Raw genomic sequence first — 12870 nt, 5'->3', positions numbered from 1 at the left:
ACATTTTTGTTACGGAGCGGACACGAGGGAACAAAACATCACGTAATTACTGATTGTTTCATTAGGAAACTAAATACTTATCAATGTTAGAGATAAGAACACTTGGAAAATCTGTGTAGAGGTTTGGTTGGAAGTGTCTAATTTTGTCGGTGTAATTAAAAAATGACAGGATTTATCTGTTATCAAACAGGTGATTACACATCGTAAATCATTGGAGACACGTGGTCGGGGAGATCTCTTGTGTTTGTGTTTCTAGTGGAAAATTCGCCTGTGGAGCGGGGTTGGGGTTAAGGACGGTGGAGAGGATGAAAATAAATAAATAAATAAATAAATAAAACAAAAATAAAAAAACTGGCAACCTTCATATTTTTGACAAACAGGGAACTTTTTTCCATTCGTCAAATTTCTTCTCTCTACCTATACAGAATTTGAGCACGTCTCGCTCGCTCCTCTATGTGTATGTTTGTCAATATATGTATATGTATATATGATTTTTTTAATGAAAAATTGTAAAAATGGAAAAATTAAAAAAACTAGATAGTCGAAATCTTTTTAAAATCGAAAAACCAAGATGGTAAAATTAATAAAAAACTCAAAAAAAATTGAAAATCTAAAATTTGAAAATCGAAAAATCGAAACATTGTAAAATTGGACAATTGAAAAATTAAAAAAAATGGAAAATCGAAAATTTAAAAATTCCCACAATTGAAAAATTGAAATATAGAAGAACTGAAAACTCGAGAAATCGAAAAATCTGAAATTTTAAATACTCAAAAGTTAAAATATCGAAAAGTTGAAAAATTGAAAAATCTCAAGTTCAAAAACGGAAAATTGAGAATCCAAGAAGTAAAAAGTCGAAAAACCGAAAAATTCTGAACTCGAAAAATCGAAAAGTCGAAATACAAAAACATCCCATAACTCAGATACCGAACAATCGAAACATAGGAGAAAAATTGACGAATCGAAAAACTGAAAAATCACAAAATTGAAGGAAATATCCAAAAATTGGAAATTAAAAAATTGAGAAATTGAGAAATCGAAAAATCACCACAGCAAAGTCGAGAAATCGTGAAAAAAACAAAAATTCGAAAATGTAAAATTTAAAAGACGAAAAACTAAAAAATCAACAAATCGAGACATCGAAAAATCGAAAAACCGAAAAGTAAAAAATCAAAAAACCGACAAATCAAAAATATTGATATATCGAAAAATTCAAAAACTGAGACATCGAGAAATCGCAACATCAGAAGTCGAGACGTCAAAAAATTGAAAAATCTAAAATTTAAAAATTCGGCAAATTGAAAAATTAAAATATCGAAAAGATGAAAAATTGAAAAATCGAAATATAAAACAGTGGAAAAACGGAAAAATCTAAAGTTTAAAAACGAAAAACTGAAAATTCAAAAAATAAAAAATCAAAAAATCCAGAGGTCTAAAAATCGAAAAGTCGAAGCAACAAAAAATTGAAAAATCCGAAAACTGTAAGAAATATTTAAAAATTGAGAAATTAAAAAATTGGAAAATTGAGAAATCGAAAAACCAAAAAAACAAAGTCGAAAATTGGAAGAATTGAAGAACTGAAAAATCGAATAGATTAATTGACAAATCGGAAAACTGAAAATTTAGCAACGTCAAAATTTGAAAAATTGAAAAATAGCAAAACTGAAGAACTGAAAAATCAAAAAATTGGAAAATTGAAAATTGAAAAATTCCAAAAATATTAAGAGTAATCAATGGAATGAAGAGGGGGTGGGTGGGCGGTGCTATTGCTTGCTTATAAAAGATTCTGCATGAAAAAGTCAAATTTAGCCCCGCCCAACCACCCGTTCTCTAATTTTGTTTCTTCAGAAATAACAAATAAGTAGTATAACAAAAAAAAATACTATTAACGCTTTTTTTTAACAGCCTACATTTTATTAGTCCCGTAGAACTAAATGACATAATAGTCTAAATATATTATTAGTGTACCGTTCAAAAGATGGATTAAGGTGACGGCTCGCTCGCTCCGCGAGCTCGCGTCATATTATACACGCACGACTCACTTCAGCGCAACCTTCATATTTTTGACAAACAGGGAACTTTTTTCCATTCGTCAAATTTCTTCTCTCTACCTATACAGAATTTGAGCACGTCTCGCTCGCTCCTCTATGTGTATTTTTGTCAATATATGTATATGTATACGTATTTTTTTATTGAAAAATTGTAAAAATGGAAAAATTAAAAAAAAATTGAAAGTCGAAATCTTTTTAAAATCGAAAAACCAAGATGGTAAAATTAATAAAAAACTCAAAAAAATTGAAAATCTACCAATTTGAAAATGGAAAAATCGAAACATCGAAAAATTGGACTATTGAAAAATTAAAAAAAAATGTAAAATCGAAAATTTAAAAATTCCGACAATTGAAAAATTGAAATATAGAAGAACTGAAAACTCGAGAAATCGAAAAACCTGAAATTTTAAAAACTCGAAAGATAAAATATCGAAAAGTTGAAAAATTGAAAAATCTCAAGTTCAAAAAACGAAACATTGAGAATCCAAGAAGTAAAAAGTCGAAAAACCGAAAAACTCTGAACTCGAAAAATCGAAAAGTCGAAATACAAAAACATCCCATAACTCAAATACCGAAAAATCGAAAATAGGAGAAAAATTGACGAATCGAAAAATTGAAAAATCACAAAATTGAAGGAAATATCCAAAAATTGGAAATTAAAAAATTGAAAAATTGAGAAATCGAAAAATCACCACAGCAAAGTCGAGAAATCGTGAAAAAAACAAAAATTCGAAAATGTAAAATTTAAAAAACGAAAAACTAAAAAATCAACAAATCGAGACATCGAAAAATCGAAAAACCGAAAAGTAAAAAATCAATAAACCGACAAATCAAAAATATTGATATATCGAAAAATTCAAAACCTGAGACATCGATAAATCGCAACATCAGAAGTCGAGACGTCAAAAAATTGAAAAATCCAAAATTTAAAAATTCGGCAAATTGAAAAATTAAAATATCGAAAAGATGAAAAATTGAAAAATCGAATTATAAAACAGTGGAAAAACGGAAAAATCTAAAGTTTAAAAACGAAAAACGAAAATTCAAAAAATAAAAAATCAAAAAATCCAGAAGTCTAAAAATCGAAAAGTCGAAGCAACAAAATATTGAAAAATCCCAAAACTGTAAGAAATATTCAAAAATTGAGAAATTAAAAAATTGGAAAATTGTGAAATCGAAAAACCAAAAAAACGAAGTCGAAAATTGAAAGAATTGAAGAACTGAAAAATCGAATAGATTAATTGACAAATCGGAAAACTGAAAATTTAGCAACGTCAAAATTTGAAAAATTGAAAAATAGCAAAACTGAAGAACTGAAAAATCAAAAAATTGGAAAATTTAAAGTTGAAAAACTCCGAAAATATTAAGAGTAATCAATGGAATGAAGAGGAGGTGGGTGGGCGGTGCTATTGCTTGCTTATAAAAGATTCTGCATGAAAAAGTCAAATTAAGCCCCGCCCACCCACCCGTTCTCTTTAAAAAAAAAAAATAGAATAGACTAAAAAAAAACTGAAAATCTAAAATTTGAAAATCGAAAAATCGATACATCGAAAAATTGGACGATTGAAAAATTAAAAAAAAAATAGAAAATCGAAAATTTAAAAATTCCGACAATTGAAGAATTGAAATATAGAAGAACTGAAAACTCTAGAAATCGAAAAACCTGAAATTTTAAAAACTCAAAAGTTTAAATATCGAAAAGTTGAAAAACTGAAATCTCAAGTCTAGAAAACGAAAAGTTGAGAATCCAAGAAGTTAAAAGTCGAAAAACTGAAAAATTCTGAAATCGAAAAATCGAAAAGTCGAAATACAAAAACATCCCATAACTCAAATACCGACAAATCGAAAAATAGGAGAAAAATTGACGAATTGAAAAACTGAAAAATCACAAAATTGAAGGAAATATCCAAAAATTGGAAATTAAAAAACTGAAAAATTGAGAAATCGAAAAATCACCACGGCAAAGTCGAGAAAACTCCAAAATTAAAAAAAATGGACAATTGAAACATCGGATAATTCAAAAATCGAAACATTGAAAAATCGAAAAGGCGAAAAGTAAAAATCCAGAAACCGACAATCAAAAAGTCGAAATACCGAAAAATTGAAAAACTGAGACATCGATAAATCGAAACATCACAAGTCGAGAAGTCGAAAAATTGAAAATTTAGCAACTCAAACAGGCCAAAACGAAAAATCGAAAAGTTAAATTTCGATAAAACGAGATGTAAAAAATTTAAAAATCTTAAATTTAAAAATTCGGCAAATTGAAAAATTAAAATATTGAAAAGTTGAAAAACGGAAAAATCTAAAGTTTAAAAACGAAAAACTGAAAATTCAAAAAATAAAAAATCCAAAATTCCAGAGGTCTAAAAATCGAAAAGTCGAAGAAACGAAATTATGAAAAATCCCAAACTGTAAGAAATATACAAAAATTGAGAAATTAAAAAAATGAAAAAATTGAGAAATGGAAAAACCAAAAAAACGAAGTCGAAAATTGGAAGAATTGAAGAACTGAAAAATCGAATAGATTAATTGACAAACCGGAAAACTGAAAATTTAGCAACGTCAAAATTTGAAAAATTAAAAAATAGCAAAACTGAAGAACTGAAAAATCAAAAAATTGGAAAATTGAAAGTTGAAAATTTCCGAAAATATTAAGATTAATCAATGGAATGAAGAGGAGGTGGGTGGGCGGTGCTATTGGTTGCTTATAAAAGATTCTGCATGAAAAAGTCAAATTTAGCCCCGTCCACCCACCCGTTCCCTTTAAAAAAAAAATAGAAAGTCGAAATCTTTTTAAAATCGAAAAACCAAGATGGTAAAATTAACAAAAGACTAAAAAAAAATTGAAAATCTAAAATTTGAAAATCGAAAAATCGAAACATCGAAAAATTGGACAATTGAAAAATAAAAAAAAAATGGAAAATCGAAAATTTAAAAATTCCCACAATTGAAAAATTGAAATATAGAAGAACTGAAAAGTCGAGAAATCGAAAAACCTGAAATTTTAAAAACTCAGAAGTTTAAATATCGAAAAGTTGAAAAACTGAAATCTCAACTCTAAAAAACGAAAAATTGAGAATCCAAGAAGTTAAAAGTCGAAAAACCGAAAAATTCTGAACTCGAAAAATCGAAAAGTCGAAATACAAAAACATTCCATAACTCAAATACCGAAAAATCGAAAAATACGAGAAAAATTGACGAATTGAAAAACTGAAAAATCACAAAATCGAAGGAAATATCCAAAAATTGGAAATTAAATATTTGAAAAATTGAGAAATCGAAAAATCACCACAGCAAAGTCAAGAAATCTTAAAAAAAACAAAAATTCGAAAATGTAACATTTAAAAAACGAAAAACTAAAAAATCAACAAATCGAGACATCGAAACTCCAAATTTAAAAAAATTGGACAATTGAAACATTGCATTATTCAAAAATCGAAACATTGAAAAATCGAAAAGCCGAAAATTAAAAAATCCAAAAGTCGATATATCGAAAAATTCAAAAACTGAGAAACTCAAACAGGCCAAAACGAAAAATCGAAAAGTTAAAATTCGATAAATCGAGATGTCAAAAAATTGAAAAATCTAAAATTTAAAAATTCGGCAAATTGAAAAATTAAAATATCGAAAAGTTGAAAAATTGAGAAATAGAAATATAAAAAAAGTTTAAAAACGAAAAATGAAAATTCAAAAAATAAAAAATCAAAAAATCCAGGCGTCTAAAAATCGAAAAGTCGAAACAAAATATTGAAAAATCCCAAAACTGTAAGAAATATACAAAAATTGAGAAATTAAAAAATTGTAAAATTGAGAAATCGAAAAACCAAAAAAACGAAGTCAAAAATTGGAACAATTGAAGAACTGAAAAATCGAATAGATTAATTGACAAATCTAAAAACTGAAAATTTAGCAACGTCAAAATTTGAAAAATTGAAAAATTGTAAAACTGAAGAACCGAAAAATCAAAAAATTTAAAAATTGAAAATTGAAAAATTCCGAAAATATTAAGAGTAATCAATGGAATGAAGAGAGGATGGGTGGGCGGGGCTATTGCTTGCTTATAGAAGATTCTGCATAAAAAAGTTAAATTTAGCCCCGCCCACCCACCCGTTCTCTTAAAAAAAAATTGAATGTCGAAATGTTTTTAAAATCGAAAAAACAAGATGGTAAAATTAATAAAAGACTAAAAAAAATTGAAAATCTAAAATTTGAAAATCGAAAAATCGAAACATCGAAAAATTGGACAATTGAAAAATAAAAAAAAAATGGAAAATCGAAAATTTAAAAATTCCCACAATTGAAAAATTGAAATATAGAAGAACTGAAAAGTCGAGAAATCGAAAAACCTGAAATTTTAAAAACTCAGAAGTTTAAATATCGAAAAGTTGAAAAACTGAAATCTCAACTCTAAAAAACGAAAAATTGAGAATCCAAGAAGTTAAAAGTCGAAAAACCGAAAAATTCTGAACTCGAAAAATCGAAAAGTCGAAATACAAAAACATTCCATAACTCAAATACCGAAAAATCGAAAAATACGAGAAAAATTGACGAATTGAAAAACTGAAAAATCACAAAATCGAAGGAAATATCCAAAAATTGGAAATTAAATATTTGAAAAATTGAGAAATCGAAAAATCACCACAGCAAAGTCAAGAAATCTTAAAAAAAACAAAAATTCGAAAATGTAACATTTAAAAAACGAAAAACTAAAAAATCAACAAATCGAGACATCGAAACTCCAAATTTAAAAAAATTGGACAATTGAAACATTGCATTATTCAAAAATCGAAACATTGAAAAATCGAAAAGCCGAAAATTAAAAAATCCAAAAGTCGATATATCGAAAAATTCAAAAACTGAGAAACTCAAACAGGCCAAAACGAAAAATCGAAAAGTTAAAATTCGATAAATCGAGATGTCAAAAAATTGAAAAATCTAAAATTTAAAAATTCGGCAAATTGAAAAATTAAAATATCGAAAAGTTGAAAAATTGAGAAATAGAAATATAAAAAAAGTTTAAAAACGAAAAATGAAAATTCAAAAAATAAAAAATCAAAAAATCCAGGCGTCTAAAAATCGAAAAGTCGAAACAAAATATTGAAAAATCCCAAAACTGTAAGAAATATACAAAAATTGAGAAATTAAAAAATTGTAAAATTGAGAAATCGAAAAACCAAAAAAACGAAGTCAAAAATTGGAACAATTGAAGAACTGAAAAATCGAATAGATTAATTGACAAATCGAAAAACTGAAAATTTAGCAACGTCAAAATTTGAAAAATTGAAAAATTGTAAAACTGAAGAACCGAAAAATCAAAAAATTTAAAAATTGAAAATTGAAAAATTCCGAAAATATTAAGAGTAATCAATGGAATGAAGAGAGGATGGGTGGGCGGGGCTATTGCTTGCTTATAGAAGATTCTGCATAAAAAAGTTAAATTTAGCCCCGCCCACCCACCCGTTCTCTTAAAAAAAAATTGAATGTCGAAATGTTTTTAAAATCGAAAAAACAAGATGGTAAAATTAATAAAAGACTAAAAAAAATTGAAAATCTAAAATTTGAAAATCGAAAAATCGAAACATCGAAAAATTGGACAATTGAAAAATTTAAAAAAATGGAAAATCGAAAATTTTAAAATTCCAACAATTGAAAAATTGAAATATAGAAGAAATGAAAACTCTAGAAATCGAAAAATCTGAAATTTTAAAAACTCAAAAGTTTAAATATCGTAAAGTTGAAAAACTGAAATCTCAAGTCTAAAAAACGAAAAATTGAGAATCCAAGAAGTTAAAAGTCGAAAAACCGAAAAATTCTGAACTCGAAAAATCGAAAAGTCGAAATACAAAAACATCCCATAACTCAAATACCGACAAATCGAAAAATAGGAGAAAAATTGACGAATCGAAAAACTGAAAAATCACAAAATTCAAGGAAATATCTAAAAATTGGAAATTAAAAAATTGAAAAATTGAGAAACCGAAAAATCTCCACAGCAAAGTCGAGAAATCGTAAAAAAACAAAAATTCGAAAATGTAAAATTTAAAACACGAAAAACTAAAAATCAACAAATCGAGACATCGAAACTCCAAAATTAAAAAAATTGGACAATTGAAACATTGCATAATTTAAAAATCGAAAAGCCGAAAATTAAAAAATCCAAAAACCGACAAATCAAAAAGTCGAAATATCGACAAATTCAAAAACTGAGAAACTCAAGCAGGCCAAAACGAAAAATCGAAAAGTTAAAATTCGATAAATCGAAATGTCATGAAATTGAAAAATTTAAAATTTAAAAATTCGGCAAATTGAAAAATTAAAATATCGAAAAGTTGAAAAATTGAAAAATCGAAGTATAAAAAATCTAAAAAATTGGAAAATTGAAAATTGAAAAATTCAAATTTAGCCCCGCCCACCCACCCGTTCTCTAATTTTGTTTCTTCAGAAATAAGAAATAAATGTAATAGCAAATAAGTAGTATAACAAAAAAATTACGATTAACGCTTTTTTTTAACAGCCTATGTTTTATTAGGTCCGTAGAACTAAATGATATATCTTCTTGAGAAAAAAAGGGCGAGCGGGCGGGACTAAAACTTGCTAAGTTAGCACGGAACAATATTAAGAGTAGTCACTGGAACGAAGAAGGGGTGGGTGGGCGGGGCTACTCTTTGCCCACCTTCTTCTCCATTTCACTGACTTATTTTATTTAGTGTAGATTGTAAATTGAAAAATAACAGAATTGTATTCTCAAAATTTTCTGAGAAAATGGACTGAGCCGTTCCTGACTTAATCAATAAAATAACTCATAATTAATTTTTTGGAACCACCTGTATAACCAAATCTAAAAAATATGATTGGAATGATAAATCACAAGTAAAAACTCATTTCGTGTAGATTTGATAGATTTAAGAATTTAACTCGTTACAATGGAAATTTGCAGTTTCACAATTTTTAAATTTAACAAGTTTTTACAAAATTAATAGAGGCGGAATCAAATTTATCTTAGCCAGTACTAGGCCCTCCCACCCGTCCTCTATTTTCTTAGAGCGTATGTCATTTGCCCAAATAAGTCTTGTCATAGCAAGTACTAGCCCCGCCCACCTACCCTTTATTTTCTCATAGGATATCTCATTTGCCAAAATACGACTATTAGCAAATAATAGCCCCACCCATCCGCCCTCTATTTCCTCAGAGGGTGCTAGTACTTGCTAAGATAAGTGTTATTTTGGCAAATGACATATCCTCTGAAAACATAGGGGGCGGGTGGGGTGGGTTAATGCTTGGTAAGATAAGACTGATTTTGGCAAATACTATATCCTATGAGAAAATAGAGGGTGGGTGGGCGGGGCTAGTACTTGCTAGTGCTAGACTGACTTTATACCTATTAATCTTGTAAAAATTAATAGCAAGATAGTACAAGAACAAAATAAATTGACTGATTCATTAATTTGTTTCATTATCGTCATCGTGTATAACCAAATATAAAAAATCTAATAAATAAATTTGGACGATTAGGGAAATCTCAAAGCGGATTCATACACTACACTTACAGGGATATCTTTGTGTAGAACAGCTAAATAAAATAAACATAGAATTCTTTGAAATGAAGTCATCAAATTGTTGGTGGGGATGATTAGCAAAATTTTAGTTGGCATTTAACAATCTACATGATGAGAACAATCGGTCCAGCAGTTTCGGAGATTACGTGTACTAGCGTCCTCTAGGGGTCATGAAACATCGAGAAATTGTAACTCGATGACTATACTTACTTAGTTTACGCTTGGGAGGTAAAAATATAGTCCAGAACGCCCTCTCAATCCAAAAGAATAGTTAAAAACCATTGAAACATTTATTTAATAATTATATACATTCATAAATTTCAAAAAACAAGATTTTCAAAATGTAGACAGTCGAAAGCAAAATTTGCAAATTCCGAAAGAAAACACTTAAATCAATGGAATAAAAAGTAGGTGATCCATATATACAGATGTGCACTGCTTATAGAGAAAGATGCACCTCGAAAACGAGAAATCGTTAACTGCTGTTAAAAAGCAACAATAACAACAGATCGTGTACTAGCATACAGATAAAGATTGCAAATTAGTTTAGTACTAAACCTACGTGACTAGTACCCTACATAAGTACATTATGCAGAAATTTACATATTAGTATTATTCTTATTGTTAGACTAGATCTACGCTGTAAGGTGCGCCAAATACATTTGCGGATTTTCTTAAAGAGTATTATATTTGACTGAGAATGTGCGTTTATTCGTTGTAAATTCTAGAAGAAACATCAATTCTACCGCTATTTTAGGAGTAAAGGGTTAAAATCGGCAAATGTATTATCTCCAACACAAACAATATCTTCAAACAATATCAGAGGTCGTTCCGTAAAACAGTGACAATCCGCTACGAGTAGCTTTTCAATGTATGTCAAATCTTCCATAATCGTAACCTGTATGAGAAAATTTGAACCAATCCAAACCGCGTTTCGTCACCACGGAATGCCCAAACGTCCCCCTCAGGGTTCTAGAACCGAAAATTAGGAACTGGACATTCTAGAATGCAAGTAGCGTGCAACTTGCCCTAAAGTGCATAATCAAGTATAATACATTTAGATTACATTTCTTGGTACTTTGTATAAGTCAGCTTAAATCTATATCACAAACCCTTTTTTTAACAAAGCTAATCTCGAAATTTAGTCTTGTTAAGCGCGACCCTGCCCTTTGCCTTGCTCCTCTTTAAACCGCTAACTCAACTATAATAGGTAATTTGGGTCCACCAGTTCTCGAAGCCTAATTGAAACATTAATCCATATTTACACAAAACCTAACGCGGAAAATCATCAAAGCATACTAACAGATTTTGCGGTGAATGCTTACGAGTACACAAATATATTTATAGCGGCTGGTCCAGAAGCTTAGCGATCGTACTGCTGTGAAGAGCGTGACTTTCGGACCAGCCGTACGCTATAGTTACAACTAAACCCCTCAGTTTTCAGTCAGTCGGCTCCTCCTTATTCTCTAAGCTTGTGCCAATCGGCTATCTGTCTACGGGCCGAGTTGCACACTTCCTTCCAATGGTGGAGCGCCGTCCCGGTGCACTTAGCGCCGCCCATCTCGAGCCGCCCAATCACCTACCGGTCCACCAATTACACCCCATCCCACTATACATAAAAAAAAACATACCTCATTTTTGGTCACTCGATCCCAATCCAGGAGCAAAAATTCCAAACTGACGTTATCAAGGCCTTCACCTCCTGCGGGAATATCAAACACGAAGCTCTCGTTAAAAACTGGACTCAGTGTCCGCTTTTTAACGTGGGTCTTCTTCTTAGCGATCCGCTGGCCGTTATACAGAAGGTAGATTTTCACGTAGGGATCCGCCAACCCGGTCACGTCCATCTTGGGGAGGTTTCGGGCCTTGAGTACCACCACCGTGAGTCTGTTAGCCGCCGGCTGCCAACACAAAGACACCAGGAGTTCACCGCGACCTTGGGAACGAATCTGAAACCCAACCCCACTGTAACAAAAATCGCTTTTTTAAACAACAACACCGACCTTAAGACTCCTGGGCTGGATCTCCCTACATAGAGCCATCTGCTGGTTCTCGATCTGAGTAACATCGACGGAGTTGAGGGCGCAGAAGACTTCACCGATGATGTCGTCGCGGCTGTAGCGGTCGAAACTGAGCACCACGAAGTGGAGGGTGATGTTGGGTAACTGGTTGAAGTTGATTCCGTAGAAGGTGAAGTCTTCGTCGTAGACGGGATTGCGAGTTTTTCTCAAGACGCGAGTTTTGACTTTGTGTTGCTTGTCTGGGAGGAGCTGCAGCTTGACGTAGGGGTCGCTGGAACCCAGGTTGGGGTCCTTGGCCGGGAGGTCTCTGCAGCGGACCACCGAGACGATGAGGGCGTTCTTGTCGTGCTTGTACCTGGAATAAATTTTTTGACTAATGTGTGGGAGTTCAGAGAGGGCGTTGTAACAAGAGAGAGACAGAGGAAGACTTATCAAGATTTAGCACCGAAGCGACAATTGTCTCAACTTGCTTTGAATAGCAACAGGAATCTAGATAACAAGTGATCACCTTAGTTTGAAAACCAGCTGCCCCAAATACGACGCACTCTGCTGTAGATTCTTCTCGTTGGTCTCCATCTCCTCCTTCGTGGGCGTGTGCACTTCGTTCTCCGTGGTGTAGACGTCCTTCATCGTGGTGCTCTGCTCCACCTTGTCGCTCCCATTCGACACCCCGCTCTCCAACGGCCCCGCCATGCTCCCCGAAGAACTACCTGTTGGACTAGGAGTGTGCGGAGCCGACATCTTGAAAAACTACCAATTAACCCAAACTTCTCCCATCCCGACCCACTTACTCCCGGTGGCGTCTTCGACGGTCCCGTCGGACTCGGACTCTTCTTCAAGTAGTGCGTCGTGGTTCCAGCCGGGCTCTTCACAGCTGTGGGCCTCCGATGGGTGTGGAAGGCCAAGGGCTGATCCGGTCCGTGCCTCTTTGCGTTGTGGTTCCTCCTCTGGCGGTAGCAAAAGCACGTCAAGGCCGCCATGCAGAGGACGAAGACCGCTCCTCCCAAGCATAGCCCGATGATCGTAGGTGAAGTGACTGAAGAGCGCTCGATCAGACTGCGTTACACAAAAGCCGCTCTTACCTCCTTCGATGGCCTTGATCTTGGGTTCCTCTTCGACCATGGTGGGTGTCTGCGGCGGGTCTGCACCCTCAGATCACGTAAAGTGGCGTTGTTCTCTCGACGGAAAAATTTTATGCCGTTCCGATAGCAAATGGGTATTTCGCCTTAGTCATGGACA

At 32.1% G+C, this 12870-nt stretch overlaps 1 protein-coding gene across 1 annotated transcript; it reads right to left on the bottom strand.

Moving 5' to 3' along the window:
• Positions 1-9899: 9899 nt before the first annotated feature.
• LOC135124810 (synaptotagmin-4) lies at positions 9900-12870 on the bottom strand. The gene is made up of 6 exons (XM_064050032.1): positions 12714-12870; positions 12423-12667; positions 12140-12372; positions 11614-11986; positions 11242-11559; positions 9900-11189 (listed from the first exon to the last, which is right to left on the bottom strand). Exons 1-6 carry the CDS (start codon positions 12751-12753, stop codon positions 11070-11072), a joined length of 1329 nt encoding a protein of 442 aa, XP_063906102.1. The 5' UTR covers positions 12754-12870; the 3' UTR covers positions 9900-11069.

This window comes from Zophobas morio, unplaced genomic scaffold (assembly GCF_036711695.1).
Source record: "Zophobas morio isolate AGI-343-1 ecotype UQ-CSIRO unplaced genomic scaffold, CSIRO_AGI_Zmor_V1 ptg000008l, whole genome shotgun sequence".
Taxonomy (NCBI): Eukaryota; Metazoa; Arthropoda; class Insecta; order Coleoptera; family Tenebrionidae; genus Zophobas; species Zophobas morio.
This window is presented reverse-complemented; position numbering and strand designations above follow the sequence as displayed.